The sequence below is a fragment of the Tamandua tetradactyla genome, chromosome 16 (genome assembly GCF_023851605.1).
Source record: "Tamandua tetradactyla isolate mTamTet1 chromosome 16, mTamTet1.pri, whole genome shotgun sequence".
NCBI classification, from domain to species: Eukaryota; Metazoa; Chordata; class Mammalia; order Pilosa; family Myrmecophagidae; genus Tamandua; species Tamandua tetradactyla.
The window spans coordinates 24,126,113-24,142,135 of NC_135342.1; the positions used below are offsets into that span (position 1 = coordinate 24,126,113).

The 16,023-nt window shown below is 51.3% G+C and overlaps 1 protein-coding gene across 1 annotated transcript in view; it reads left to right on the forward strand.

Annotated features, from left to right (window-relative positions):
• Positions 1-401: 401 nt before the first annotated feature.
• Positions 402-16,023, forward strand: part of FCGBP (Fc gamma binding protein) — a 39,689-nt gene continuing 24,067 nt past the window's right edge. Inside the window, exons 1-6 of the mRNA XM_077131868.1 lie at positions 402-729; positions 1,892-3,136; positions 5,123-5,394; positions 9,943-10,513; positions 12,642-13,246; positions 15,228-15,795. Coding sequence (XP_076987983.1) covers positions 675-729; positions 1,892-3,136; positions 5,123-5,394; positions 9,943-10,513; positions 12,642-13,246; positions 15,228-15,795 — 3,316 coding nt within the window. The 5' untranslated portion in view covers positions 402-674. The remainder of the gene's footprint in view (positions 730-1,891; positions 3,137-5,122; positions 5,395-9,942; positions 10,514-12,641; positions 13,247-15,227; positions 15,796-16,023) is intronic.

The following is a 16,023-nucleotide window of genomic DNA, read 5'->3' on the forward strand; positions in this document are numbered from 1 at the left end:
GGGTCCTTTCTGGTGTTCCTGGCAGGTGCCAGCAAATAAGACCCAGGGCCTCCTAGCCCTACCTCTCCCCCTTACTCCAGGGACTCCAGCACCCTGCTCCCCAGCTGTCTCCCTTTGGGACACCACCCTTCAGCACTGAATTTTCCAGAAGTCTTCCAGGGCACAGCCACCAGCTGTTCTCACATCCCTCCCAGGACTCAGAGGTCCAGGCTTGCTCCCCACCCCTCCCAGGTCCTCAGGGCTCCCAACTTTTTCAAGCTCTAAAATCAGCAGACTCTGGGAAATTGGCACCATCTGCCTGACAGCTGACCAGGGGTGTGGCCTATGAGCCAAGAAACTCTGCTATAAAGCCCAACCCACAGATGATCCCGCAGCTCCAGGAGCCTGCAGGTGAGAAAGGCTGGGGTCCTCTTTGGGAGAAGGACATCAGGCCCCCTTCTCTTGCCCTCTGTTCCAGCACTCCCTTTCCCACTCTGCACCCATGGGGCATCTGATTTTCTACCCTTGTCCCTGGAGCCTGCCCTCCCTACCCCATCTCCAGATTCCCTGGACACCCAGCTCCCCCCCCCCCACTGGCCCTTGGACACTGGACCCTGCTGTCCTCCCCAGGAAATTGGCTCCAGCAAGAGGAGCAGAGCAGCCTGCCCTGACCCCTTTCTTCCCCCCCTGCAGACATGGCTTCCCTGTGGAGCTGGTGGACACTCTGGGCTGGAGTAACCCTCCTGTGGGGTAAGTCCGTCTCTGTCCTTGCCCCAGTCTGGGGACCTAGGCCTGTGTGGGTCAGCTTCCTCCATGCACCCATCTCCCTAGTGTCACTCCCACACTAGAGGAGATGGGAGAGAAACCCCTCCCTCCTCCCAGATTCTGCAGAGAAATGGGGCAGAATTCACCTACTCTCTCTCTCTGCTCTTGAAGGGAGCAGATGAAAACCTCAGGTCCCAAATTCAAGTGTGCTAGAACTATCACTTTCTTGGTTTTTCTACGACTCAACTCAAATTTTGACTTTGAGCCTTCATTCGGCTGGGGTGATGGAAAATGTTCACCAAAGTCATTCTTTGGAGGGCTTTGTCCTACCACCCTGGGGAAGCAGGGACACTGGGCTCTCTAGCTCCCCTCCATCAAGGTTACTGGACATGCCCTTTGCCCTGGATCCCCTGGGACCCTGGAATCTCTTTCAAGGCTCTGAGTCACCAGGCAGCAGGTTTTCATAACCCTACCCTCTCTCCAAGCCTGTTTAGCTCCCCCTGCTCTCTCCTATCAGCCTTGGGGAATCTCTTCTTGGTCAGGGGTGTTGAGAAGCCCCCTTCCCCTTGGTTTCTGGGAGATCTTTTATCCACACACCCAGAATCCCCTTTTCCCCTTTGCCCCCTTCACACAAACTCTCAAGTCATATTAAGACAGAAGTCACAAACTGGCAGATGAGTCCACCCAAAGTGCTCCAAACAATTTTGGTTTGGAGATTTCGCATGAGAATTTAGATTGCCAGCTTCTTTTGAAAAAAAAAAATGGGAAGATCGGGTACTAAAAAAAAACAACACCCAAGACCAGAAAACCAAGGCCACTAGTCCTTCATAAAAACAATAGGCTGAAGCTAGTAAAAAACAACCCACTCTAGATGGCATGTGCGAGTGACCAGCCCCCAGAGCCCCCGCCCGGACTGTCTCACACATTCGTATGACTTGCTTGGTCCCATCAGGGTTTGAGCTTTTGAGACTTCTGTCTGAAATAGTCAAGCTTTTGGAAAACAAAAGCCAGAAAGGCTTGCTTGAGTGAGGGGAAAGGAAAGAGAGGAGAGGGAGAAGCCCAAGTTAATATTTCAATGTGACATTCAGGTACTAGGCAAGAGGGAGGATTAGGTAAATGCACCCACGGCCGTGTCTTCTCACCCCAGGGTTGACCCAGGAGGCCTCAGTGGAAACCAAGAACACTGAGGGGGAAGAATTCCTCGCGGCCTTTCTGCAGAACTACCAGGCGGGCTACAATCCGGTTCACCTCCGCCTCGTGATCTCCAGCCTGACGAACAGCCCCGCCTCTGTCTCCATCCTTAACCGAGCAGACAGCACCTCACAGAAGGTCACGGTGAAGCCTGGGCAGTCGGCTGTGGTCAACATCAGCTCCAAGGCTGAGTTGAGCGGCAGCCAAACCTCCCAGAAGGTGGTGGTGGTCCACTCCAACCGCCCCATCTCCGTGCAGGCCATAAACTCTAAGCCCAACACAGCGCAGGTGTCGCTGCTGCAACCTGTCCACACCCTGGGCACTGAGTACTTTGTGTTCACACCCCCCAGCTCCTCAACCAGCAATATCAAGGAGTTCGCGGTGGTGGCCGGGGCAGCAGGTGCCTCGGTCAGTGTCCGGCTAAAGGGGTCAGTGACATTCCAGGGCAAGTTCCACCCATTGGGCAGTACCTTGACCGTGACTCTGAAGCCGTACACTGTGGCCCAGCTACAGAGCACGGCTGATCTCACAGGATCCAAGGTCACAGCCAGCAGCCCCGTGGCTGTCTTCTCTGGCCATAGCTGTGCCCAGAAACACACGAACTGCGACCACATGATGGAGCAGCTGCTGCCCACGTCCGGCTGGGGCACCCAGTATGTGGTGCCCCCTCTGGCCTCCCAGACCCTCTATGATCTGGTTTATGTCATGGCCAGCCAGGCCACGAAGCTGACCTACAACAACGGGGGCACTGCCGGCTCCCGTGGGCTGCAGGAGGGTGAAATGGCAGTATTTGAGATCAAGGTATCCCGCCCACTCTACGTGTCTGCGGACAAGGGCATCCAGGTCCTGCTGTTTGGCACGGGTGCCACACAGGGCGACATGACCTACGACCCCTACCTGATCCTGATCCCCTCTGTGGAGACCTACTGCCCTGCCTACCTGTTCCAGACCATGCCTGACTCTGTGGGTGTGGCCCTGTTGGTGGCCAAGACGAAGGAGACCAAAGGGCTGACCATAGACAGGCAGGCTCTGGGGACCAAGCTCACCTGGTCGGCTGTGCCAGGCAGTGAGTTTTCATATGCTCAGGTGGACCTTGGCGCTGCCGACAGGACCCACATGGCCGAAGCCACTACCGACTTTGGCCTGCTCCTCTTTGGGCTGGCCGAGAGTGTGGGCTACGGGACAGCAGCTGCCTGCCGGAGTGAGTAATGGCAAATGACCCCTGGTTGGTCCTGGCCACCTCGTAACCCCTCTATACCCCCTCTCACTTTTCCTTCCTTCCCACTCACCTGCTCCTCTTCCTGGCTTATCTGGGCTATTCCCAGCCGCCCATTTCCATCCTCCCTGACATGCTTGCTTAAGGTTTCCCACCCCCTCCCACCCCTGTATTTGCCCAGGAATGATACTCTAAATAGTTTGCAACCAGTGTGACTCGGAACACCGATCAGGCAGAAGAGATGCCATCCAGAGCACTGCAGAGGGTCCTAGAAGCCTCTGTGGTGCCCAGCATCACCCTTGCCATTGTGAGGTTGAGGGGGAGGGGTCCTAGGGAAGAGCTAGGATGCCGAGGGGCAGGGAGATCCCTGGGTGGCTTGGGCCAGTCACTTCTTAGGAGTCATTTTGGAAATATTTTTATTATTTTAGCAGCTGATACAGCTATACCAGTTGCTAACTGCTGCTTCCCCCACCTCATACAGGAAAGTTTATGCCCAAACTCAGTTGATCTAAAAGTATAATAATAATGATGATGGCTACCATGCTGGGGGGGGGGAGGGAGGGGTCTCCCAATATCCCAGGTACTGTTCTAGGGGCCTCACATTTTAACACACTTAATTCCCAGATCTAGCTCCAGGCCACTTTGTGAGACCTCAGGCTCAAGCCTGTCTGGGAGTTGTTACCAGGCAGTGCCGCATGGCATCTGAGGGTACAGAGATGCCACGGGTTCAAATTCCAGCTCTGCCTGTATAACCATGGGCAAGTGACTTCACCTCTCTGGGCCTCAGTTTCCACAACTGTAAATTGTGGCTAGTAACTGAACCAACCTTGCAGGGCTGTACTGAGGGATGAAAAAGTGAACATTCGTGAAGCACTTAAAGGGGCACCTGGCAAGTGAATAGGGCTATGAAAGGGGTGAACTGTTTTTATGAGGGATCAGAAGGCAAGAACTTTTACAGACTGGAAAGCGGGGAAGGAAGGGCTCTTTCTTCTTTTGTACTCTCCCCAAAACCCCTCCATCAAGGTAGGACCCCAAACACTGAGATTCCCAGCACTGGCAAAAATCTTCACCCCACCCTGGGGCAGGGAAGCCACCTGACTCCAAGGGACCACTTTGGATTTGAATAATGAGGACAGTCAGGTAGAATGAAGGCGGGGTGGTGATTAATTATGATAGGTGACATTCTATAAACATCCAGATTCCATTCCAAACCCTGCCTGTTTCAATTTATTTAAACCTACACCATTGATTTCCCGATCCCACCCCGAAATATCCCCACGAGGAAGGTATTATCATCCTTTTGTTACAAAGAAGGAAACGGAGGCACAGAGAGTTTGAAGAACTTGCCATCACATAACTCATTGAGCCAGGATTGGAACCTTTCAGCCTGATGCCACTGTCATTTCCATTCTTCAGATGGTCTCTGCAGGTGGGTCATGGTGGCTCAGCAGGCAGAGGTCTCGCCTTCTGTGCTGGAGACCTGGTCCTATTCCTGTACCTGCCCCCGCAAACAAACAAACAAACAAACAAACAAAAACAGTCTCTGTCTTAAAAAGAAGGTCCCTTAGCCTTTTCCCTGGATGGGGAGATAGGGAAGTGTTTTGGGGAGGGTGGGGACAGGAAGAGAGAACAAACAAATTAGCATTTCAATGATTGCTCCTGCCTTCCTGCATTTTGGGCTGAGCTTTGCCACAGCAAATGAAAATTCCTCCCCGACCGCATCGGCAGGCACTGGGAATTGAACCCGGGTCTCCAGCATGGCCGGGGAGAACTCTTGCCACTGTGCCACCCGTGGCCCACCCAGGGAAGTGAAATTTTTAGCTAGGGAATCCGAGACCTCAGTTTCCCCACTTCTAAAATGGGCAATTGTGAGGGAACGCCCCAAGGGCGAGGATCCAGCCTTCCTTTCCTCCCACGCTCACCCCCTCCACGGATACTCCTGACTTTTTCTTCCTTTCCGCCCTTCCCCAGCTGAGCTTTCCCGGCAGGAGTCCTCGGCCACCTGCCGCGCGCAGGGTGACCCCCATTACACCACGTTCGATGGCCGCCGCTACGACCTGATGGGCACGTGCTCCTACACGCTGGTGGAGCTGTGCGGCCAGGACCAGAGCCTGCCGGCCTTCACTGTGGAGGCCAAGAACGAGCACCGGGGCAGCCGCCTCGTCTCCTTCGTGGGCTTGGTCACCGTGCGCGCCTACAGCCATACCGTGTCGCTGGCCCGCGGGGAGGTTGGCTATGCCCGGGTGAGTGTCCCGAGGCTTCAGGGCTTTAGTGCCCTTGAGCCGTCAGTCTGAAGGCGGACGTAGGGTCCGGGTGTCAGACCCCAAACCTGAATGAGCCCTTTGCCCGTGGGTTGGAAGGTGCACATAAATAAGGGAAAGAAGGAGGAAGAGGGTTGAAAATCAGTAACAGAACCTTAACACCCCCTTTTTTATCCTGTAGTTCCACTTCTAGAAATTTTAAGGCTGCATGGGGATATGGTTATAAAAAAACAACATATGCCAACATGGTTTATAATAGCAAAAGAAAAAAAAGACTATCTAAATATACAAAACTAGGGGATTTCTTTAAGTGAACAAACCCCTAAGTTTATTGAGCACCTTATTATGAGCCAGATGGATCTCTTAGCACTTTCCATGCCTAAATGCATTGAATGCTCACAACTCTGTAGAGGCAAGCACCGGTAGTAACACTTTCAGAGGAGGAGACTGAGGGTCAGAGAGGTAAGGGCTTCCAGCCAGGAAGAACCTGAGCTGTGTACTCTGGCAAGCTGGTTCCTGAGTCTCCTAGATTGTACTACCTCTGCTAAATGGATCACTACTCAGCCAATACAAATAGCAGGCTAAAGCAATCTCGACCTTTTTTTTTTCTTTTTTGCGACATGTTTTATGAATATGTTCAAACATCCAGAAAACTTGAAATAATTGTACAGTGAACACTTATATGCCCATTACCTAGATTCTACAGGTGATATCTTACCTGTTTATCACACATCCATCCCTCTGTTCATTTGATAGCCCCTCTTATTTTTTTTTAACATTTTTTATTGTGAAAAGAACATATATACAAAAAAATAGCTTTCAAAGTACATTGTAACGAGTAATTATAGAACAGATTTCAGAATTTGTTATGGGTTACAGTTCCACAATTTTTGGTCTTTCCTTCTAGCTGCTCCAAGACACTGGAGACTAAAAGAAATATCAATTTAGTAGTTATACTCATTTGTTAAATCTTATCTTCTCTGTTCTAACTCCTCCTTCTCCTTTGATCCCTCTCCCAATCTTTAGGGGTATTTGGGTTATGCCCATTTTAACTTTTTTATGTTGGTAAGGTGTGTTGTTAATATAGGATCGAAGGATGGAATGAGTTGATATTCTTGGAGAGGCTGGTCCCTCTGGGTTTTAGGACTTAACTGGCCTAGAAACCTATCTGGAGGTTGTAGGTTTCTGGAAAGTAATCTTAATGCATGAAACTTTTGTAGAATCTCAGAATAAGCCGTAAGTGTTCTTTAGGGATGACAGGAATGGTTTTGGTTGGAGTTTAGCAAACCATGGTAATTAGCAATATCTAGCTGAAGCTTGCATAAGAGTAGCCTACAGAGTAGCCTCTCAACTCTATTTGAACTCTCTTAGCCACTAATACCTTATTTTCTCACATTTCTCCCCCCCTTATTTTTTGATGCAAATAAAATTAAGTTCCAGATGTCAGTACATTTCACATCTGAACACTTCAGCATGCATATCATTAACTAGAATACGTAGTTGGGAGGGGAGGTTGTATAAGGATGTTTTGAAAAATACCTATATACAACCACTGGAGATGGTTTTTAGCTACATATACAAATTTAAATCTAATTAGGTATTGATCAGCATTATGCCCAAAGAATTTTGCTGCCATTTAACCTTCCAAATGATCATAATTTTAAAGGATGTATTTATTATATGGATGTACCTGCACTTATGAAACTGTTCACTTGCTATGAATACTTATACTGTTCTTAGTTTTTCTCTATTATAAAAGTGTCAGAAAGAGATCTTTGACCACATATATTTTTTTAAAAGGAGAGAATCATGGAAAAATTTTTTTTGAGGACAGGAATTCATAACTGGGTCAAATAAATGAATGACTCTAGCATATCATTAACTAGAATATCTTATTATTATAGTTTTTTTTGCCTTTGAGATAAAATTTATATATAATAAAATTCATACATCTTAAGTGTTGGTTCACAGAGCTTTGACAAATATGCAACCCAAACCCTTATCAAGATGCTGACTATTTTCTTTACCCTGAAAAATTCCCCATGCCCCTTCCTGGGCAATCCCCGACCAACCCCAGAGACGACCACAGTTCTGATTTTTTTCCCACTATCAAGTATATTTGCCTGTTCAAGAACCTCATATAAACGGAATCCAAAGTACTCTTTTGTGAAAGGTTTCTTTTGCTCAGCATAATGCTTTTGAAATTCTTCTATGCTGGTGCAGTTATCTTTTTTTAATAGGTAAAGCACTCACATGGCTCAAAATTTAAAGGCAGACCCTGAAAAATCTCACTCCTACTCCTGTCATTGTCTCCTCCCCCCCATCCCCACCCCCACTCCCTCAGTTTCCATAGGTAACCAGTTTTCTTGAGATTTCTTTTAAGGTTTCTTTATGCCAACACAGGCAAATATGAACATATATATTCTTCTTTCTTCCCTTTCTTAACAAAAGATAGTATGCTACATGCACTGTCTGTACCTTACTGTTTTGCATTTTGCAGTAGATTCTAGAGCTGTTGCTACAGTACATTCTGGAGATGTTTCTACACTGTATTCTGGTTGTTTCCTATCAGTGGATAGACAGCTCCCTGTTCTTTGTTACAGCTGCACAGTTATCTATTGGTTGGAAGGTTGTTCCTTTTACTAGTAACTTCTGGATGGACATATTGTTTCCTGTTACAAACAATGTTACAATGCATATTCTTGTACCTCCTTCATTTTGTGAGTACGCTGGGATCTGGGATTACATTGGTAATTGAATTAAAGTAAGTATTCTTGAGATCTAGAGAGATTGAGGACACACTCGGGGGGACGTCCGATACCTTGAAATTACGTGCAGAGTTTTTTACACACTGTGCATTTTTCCAGGAGAGGGGGCTGGAGCTTTTATCAGATCCCCACATAGAGGTCGGTGACTTGAGAAAGGTTTAGGGCTCTTGGTAGAATATATACAGGATGTTCTTAGAAAAAAGAAGAGTTCATGAAATAGTGACTTCAGCATGGTCTCATTATTTTTTGAAAAGGATACATGTATTTAAAAGAAAAAAATCTGGCAGGATCTATTAATGTGTGTGTGAGTGTGTGAATGTGCAAGTCTACGGCAATATGGGTGATTTCTCCTTCTTGCTCATGTGTGTTTTCTAAGTTTACTGCCATGCACAAAGATCACTTGTGTCATTTACAAATGGAAATCACAGGTCTTAGTGGAAAGACAGACTTGGACAGACATCCTGGATGGGGATGTCTGTCCCCATCCAGGGACAGGGGATGGGGCCCTGGTCTGGCTCAGTCACTGCTGTGTCCCCTACACAGCCCAGCAGAGATGGCTCACGGAGGCTCTGCCGAGTGCCTGCATGAATGGCTGCTCCATCTGACTTTCGGGCCATTACCTACATTGTCCCCTCTGCCGGTTCCCCATACTCCATCCTCCTGGCTACGACTCCCAGTCTTCAGGTCTCCATTCTGCCATGGCTCAGCAGATGTGTGTGGCACAAAGAGTAAGAAAGAGATGCTCAGGAAGAGGGACATGAGCTGGAGGGCAGAAAGACAGGCGCCCTTTCTCTTGGGCAGGCTCTCTCGCCACTTAGGGCATTTGCCCAGAAATACCTTCCACTCTCCCTGTTTTCCTAGCTAGCTCTTACAGATCCTTTAAGGCTCAGCTCAACTGTCCCTTACTCTCAGAAGCCTTCCTTGACATCCAAGGTTGTGTCTGGCCCTTTCTCTAGCCTCCCGTGTCTCCCCCATCTTGGCCCCAACCCTCTGCCTGTGCCTCCCATGTCCCAGTCCTGCTGTCTCTGAGCTTTCACTGTCTGGTGACAGGTCTTTTTCCGTGGCTGGGGCCCCATGAGGGCAGGGCCTGGGTCTGTGTTGCTCATCAGGATCTCCCAGCACAGTGCCAGGCACAGAGTGTGCCCAGGGAACGTCTACTGAATGCAGCAGTGACTTTATTCATCTCCCACCTGGGTTAAGAGGTTTGATGCTCCCCAGCCCCACCAGTTCTCTCATTCACTGGAGGACCAATCTGCAGCACATTCTGGAAGCTTCAGATTCAAAATCTTTTGCCAGGCACTGTTCGAGTCACTGGGGAGAAAGCAGTGAGCAAGGCAGGAAAAAACCTGCTTTTGTGGAGCAGACATTCTAGTGCAGTCAGACAGACAATGAACATACAATTGGCAAATTATATAGGATGTTAGAAGGTGAGTAGCTCTGGGGGGTGGGGGTGGGAGCAGGAGGGTAGATAGGGAGAAAGGAGGGGCGGTCATTTAAAATAGGGTGGTCAGGGAAGGCCTCAGCAAGAAAGTGACTTTTGAGCAAAGATTTGGGGGCAGATCAGGGGCTGCGCCACGTGGACATCTGGGGAAGAGCATTCCTGGCTGTGGGAATGGCAAGAGCTAAGGTGGGAAGTGGCTTGGACTGTGGAGTGACGTAGGCGTCCTAGGGCAGCTGGAGGGCAGGGAGCACGTGGGAGGAGATGAGCGTGGAAGACCAGAGCCCACGGGGTCTGACCGCCCCCGCCCTGCTCCTCCTGCAGATCGACAACCAGCGCTCGCTCCTGCCGATCTCCCTGAGCGAGGAGCGCCTGCATGTGTACCAGACTGGGATGCAGGCCGTGGTGGAGCTGGACTTCGGGCTGGTGGTCACCTATGACTGGGACCATCAGCTGGCAGTGAGCCTGCCCGCGCGCTTCCAGGACCAGGTGTGCGGGCTGTGCGGCAACTATAACGGCAACCCCACGGACGACTTCCTAACGCCCTACATGGAGCAGGCCTCTGACCCCGTAGAGCTGGGCAGGAGCTGGAAGCTGGACGATGGGGACTACCTGTGCCAGGACGGCTGCCAGAATGACTGTCCCTCCTGCACCGCAGGCCAGGCCCAGCACTACAAGGGAGACCGGCTCTGTGGCATGCTGACCCTATCCACTGGCCCCTTTGCCGCCTGCCATGGCACCCTGGACCCCCAGCCCTTCCTGGAAGAGTGTGTATATGACGTGTGCTTGACCAACGGGGAACGGCCCAGCCTCTGTCGTGCCCTCACTGCCTATGCCCAGGCCTGTCAGAAACTTGGCATCTCTATCCAGGACTGGAGGACATCAGCCAACTGCCGTGAGTGAGGCCACGGGTGGGCAATGGGAGCCCCTGGTGGGGGACAAAGGGCCTCTTGTATCTGTCTGCTCAACCCAGGGCACTTGTGGTTCAGCCTGGTGCTGGGCAAGGCCGGGACACAGCCATGGCCAAGCCAGCCATGCTCGACCCCCACTGAGCCTCAGGTTGGGGCAGGCATATCACTAGGGAGGGACAGCCCAGAGGGGGCCAGGGCTGGGATGGGGGAGGCACAGGCAGAGGGTTCAGGGGATAGGAGAAATTCATGGTCACCCAGAGCAGGTTTGATCCAGCCTGGGGGGTTTCCTAGAGAAAGGGATGTCCAACCTAAAGGTACTGGCCAGAAAAAAGGAAGGGGAAAGAGGGTTCCAGGCTGTAGGAACAGCATGCTGGGGACTCAGCAGTGACTAAAACAGACCAAGTTTCCACTCTCACAGAACTTGTCTTGGGGGAGCACGTGGGGAGACAGATGATAAGCACCTAAGCTGTAAATATCTTCAGAGAGCAAATGAGATAAATGTCATGTAATAGAAATGACCAGGAGGTGCATGAGGAGGGTGGTCAGGGAAGGAAGACCCTTCTGAGCACTGGACCTGACACCTGGATAATGCAATGCAGACAGTAAAGAGAAAAAAATGATGCTTCTGGGGCACTTTCTCTATTACATGGATTAATCCATTTAATCTCACAGTAACCCTGGGAGGTTGGTACTATGCTTATCCCACTTTACTGGAGGGAAAACTGAGGCACAGGGAGATTGAGTCACTTACCCAAGATCACACAGCTAAGAAGGAAAGAGCTGGGATTTGAACCCAGGCCATCCGGGCTCCAGGGGCCTTGCCCTTAACCACGGGCTGCGCTCCATTTCTGAGGGAAGGACAGTGCAGACAGAGACGGCCAGTGCAAAGGCCCTGAGGTGAGAGCAGGAGGTACAGTGAGGATGCCACTGTGCTGGGGCAGAGTGAGACGCGGGGCGAGTAAGCAGGGTGGAGGGCAGAAGGGTGATCCTGTGAGGCTCTGAGGACGTGGGCTATTACCCTGAAGGAGAAGGAGTCAGGGGAGGGCTCTGAGCAGAGGAGAACCTTCATCTAACTCACGTGTTCACGGGCTCCCCCTGGCTGCCGATGGGGGGCAGGCTGTGGGGGTGGGAGACCTGGGAAGAGGTGGCTGTGAGGATGGGACCAGGGCCCAGACAATGTGAGAGGAGAAGAGGCAGAATCTGCCTAAATGTTGAATATGGAGCTCACAGATTGTGCTGGCAGATTCGTCATCCAGTGAATGGGGACGGGCAGGAGGGTTGGGGGGTGTTAAGGATGTCTCTGAGGCTTGGGGCCTGAGCACCTGGAGGGAAATTAATGGCACATTAATTGAGATGGTGTTCTAGTTTGCTAGCTGCCAGAATGCAATATACCAGGAACAGAATGGCTTTTTAAAAGGGAATTTAATAAATTGCTAGTTTACAGTTCTAAGGCTGAGAAAATGTCCCAATTAAAATAAATCTATAGAACTGTCCAATCAAAGGCATCCATCCAGGGAAAGATACATTGGTTCAGGAAGGCCGGTGAAGTTCAGGGTTTCTCTCTCTCTGGTAGGGCACATGGCGAACACGGTGTCATCTGCTAACTTTCTCTCCTGGCTTCCTGTTTCATGAAGTTCCCCAGGAGGTGTTTTCCTTCATCTCCACAGGTTGCTGGCTGGTGGACTCTCTGCTTCTTGTGGCTATGTCATTCTCTGCGCTCTCTGAATCTCTCTCATTCTCCTACATGTTTCCTCTTTTATAAGATTCCAGTAAACTAATCAAGACCCACCCAAACAGGTGGAGATGTCTCCACCTAATCCAATTTAACAACCACTCTTGATGGAATTACATCTCCAGGGAGATGATCTAATTACAGTTTCAAACATACAGTACTGAATAGGGATTAGAAGAAACGGCCTCCTTTCCAAAATGGGATTAAGATTAAAACATGGCTTTTCTAGGGTACATACGTTCTTTCAAACCAGCACAGATGGGGAGCTCTGAAGGAGGAGCAGGGCTGGGGAGGGAAGTCCTGGCGCGGCCCTCTCCAACTGGCCGCCGCACGACGGGGCCCCACGCTGGCCTGACGCGGACTCCCTCGTCTCCCCGCAGCCCTGTCCTGCCCGGCCAACAGCCGCTACGAGCTCTGCGGCCCCGCCTGCCCAGCCTCCTGCAACCCAGCGGCCTCGCCCTCCAACTGCTTAGGGCTCCCGTGTGTCGAGGGCTGCGTGTGTCTCCCGGGCTTCGCGGCCAGCGGCGACGCCTGCGTGCCCACCTCGTCGTGCGGATGCACCTACCAGGGCCGTCAGCTCTCGCCGGGCCAGAAGGTGTGGGCTGACAACCAGTGCCGCCGGCGCTGCACGTGCGACGGAGCCACGCGGCAGGTTCGCTGCAGCGACACGCAGGGCTGCCCGGCGGGCGAGCGCTGCCAAGTCCAGAACGGCCTCCTGGGTTGCTACCCCCACCGCTACGGGAGCTGCCAGGCGTCCGGGGACCCACACTACGTGAGCTTCGACGGGCGGCGCTTCGATTTCATGGGCACCTGCACGTACCTGCTGGTCGGTGCGTGCGGTCAGGCCGAGGGGCTTCCCACCTTCCGGGTGCTAGTGGAGAATGAGCATCGCGGCAGCCAGACCGTGAGCTACACGCGAGCCGCCCGCGTCCAGGCCCGCGGTGTGGAGGTGGCCGTGCGCCGGGAGTACCCTGGGCAAGTGCTGGTGAGCGTGCGGGCTGGGTGGAGGGGCAGGCAATGCTCCCTGAAAGAGTTGGGGCTCCGGACCCCGGGCTAGGAGGACCTGAGGAGACTTTGTGGCCAGTATTTAAGGCTGGGGCACCCAAGCCAGCCTAGCCCTGCCTCTCCCTGACTGTGACTCTGTCTCTGCCGGCCTCAGTTTTATCCTTTGTAAAACCCAGTTAATAACAGGCCCACTGAGCAGAGTGGTTGTAGGGATTTGGTGAGTCGATATTAGTAGGGTGTTTTTAAAAGAGAACACCCAGCAAGTGTTCAGTAAATGTTGGCTATTGTAGACTTGTTTACTCTCCTGGAGGCAGATGGATTTTCAAAAAGTAAAGTGACATAAAAGGTTGAGAATACAAGGTACATGGAGGAACAGAGGTCCTGATTAACTTCTCAGACCCAGAGGCCTTTGTGGTCAGACATTTCTGGGCCAAGGGTCTGTGACTTTCTCTGGATTCTTAAAGGATCCATACCTGGTGGAGGTCAAGAACACTGATTTTCTCTTAAAAAAAAAAAAAAGATAAAAATCGAGAAGAGAAGTGGGGTTGGGAGGTTCACAACAATAGCTAGTAAGGATTATTGAGCAGTTTGGGGCTTTGGCCCATTCCCTGTGGAGGGGGTAAATTGAAAGTGGAAGATAGAGAACTCTCCGTGAGCCAGGGATCGCCACAAACCATTTGTTTAGCCTGAACTCTTAGTCCTTGCAATAACCCCAGAGAAAAGTGAAATCCTGCCCATAAAGCCCAGCATTTGGCACAGAATAGCCTCTAAAAAGCAAAGGGCATAGTTACGAATATTTATGTTCCCATCTCTTTGGGATGACATTTAAACAGAGGCTTGACTAATAATAGCCAACATATATTGTTACTTCTGTGTGCTTCATTCATTTAATTTTCACTGCAACCCTGTGAAGTAGCTAATCTTATAAGGTGAGGAGATTGAGGTACAGAGAGGCAAGTCACCTATTCAAGGTCACATAGCTAGTGAGCGGCAAGGCCAGGATTTGAAGCCAGATTGTCTGGCTCCAGAGTCCATACTCTTATTATACTCTTTATTGCCTCTCCTGAAGAAACAGATGAAACAGGCAGGGAGAGAAGGGGATGTTCCAGGCAGAAGGAACAGCAGATGCAAAGGCCCTGAGGCAGGAACAAATGGGAGGGGTTGAGGACCAGCAAGGAGACCACTGAAGCTAGAGTAGTAGGAGTGAGGAGAGAGTGAGATGGAAGAACAGGCAAGGCTTTGTGGCCTATGATTGGGACTTGTGATTTAAGCTGACATCTGAAGGACCAGGTGACGAGTGGTGGTTCCTTAGACAGAGGGAATAGCAGGTGTAAAGGCTCTGACACTGGACTGCAGGAGAAGAGCATGGATACCAGCAAGGCTGCACCTGAGACAGTAGGGTTGGGGGGACGGGGCAGAGTGGTTGCTAGGAGAAGAAGTCAGAGAAGTGAGGACAAGCACGGGTTCTAATTTAAGCTGAGACTGGAAGGATGCAGGAGAGAAAGCCAAATAAAGAATAGGGACGTGGGAGAGGGTGGGAGGGTTGCAGGCAGGACATATAGCAAATGCAGAAGCCCTGAGGCTGGACTGAGCTTGGTGAATTCAGTTCAGGGGAATATCAAGATGTCTGCTGGGCTGGAGCTGATTGAGGGCAGAGGTGATGGGTGGGGTGGCACTGGGAGATAAAACCTGGGGCTCAGGTCAACTGGGGCCTGTAGGCCATAGTAAAGGATTTGCATCAAAGCTGAGACCTAATAAATGAAGTGGAAGTGTCCAAGTGAAGACTAATGGACTTCTTCCTCCAGGAAGAGGGCACAGCAAGTGCAAAGGTCCTGAGGTGGGATGGAGCATAAGGTGCTCAGGGGAATAACAAGCAAGCCAGGTAGCTGGAGTCGAGGGAGCAAGGGGTGGGCCAAAGAGCCACGAACACCCTGACGGCTTGTCTCCCCCTCCTGACCCAGGTGGATGGAGTCCTTCAGTACCTGCCCTTCCGTGCAGCAGATGGGCAGGTACAGATGTTCCGCAAGGGTGATAAGGCCTACGTGCGCACTGACTTTGGCTTGACTGTCATCTATGACTGGAATGCCTATGTGTCTGTGAAAGTGCCTGGCAGCTATGCTGGGGCCGTGTGTGGGCTCTGCGGGAACTACAACGGGAACCCAGAAGATGACCTGGCGCTGCGGGGCGGGGGCCAGGCTGCCAATGAGCTGGCCTTCGGGCAGAGCTGGCAAGAGGAGACGAGGCCGGGCTGCGGGGCGACCGAGGCAGGCAACTGCCCCAAGCTGGACTCCCTGGTGGCTGAGCAGCTGCAGAGCAAGAAGAAGTGTGGGGTCCTTGCGGACCCCAAGGGGCCCTTCCGGGAGTGCCACGCCAAAGTAGACCCCCAGGGTGCTGTGCGCGACTGCGTCTACGACCTCTGCCTGCTGCCAGGCCAGTCTGAGCCGCTGTGTGACGCGTTGTCCACATATGCTGCTTTGTGCCAGGCCGCTGGGGCCACCGTGCACCCCTGGAGGAGCAAGGACCTCTGCCGTGAGTACCGGGATGGCAGCTGGTGGGGTGGGGGGGGGCTCAGCCTTATGTATATTCATTAATGTATAAATATCAGTGATTCATTGATTCCTAACTGTAGCCCTGTGAGGTAGGGACTGTGGTTATACCATTTAACAGATAAGGAAATGGAAACTCAGTAAGGTTAAGTTCCATGTATAGGATCACAACAGCTAGAAAATCATAGATGGGGGCATGTAGTAAATATTT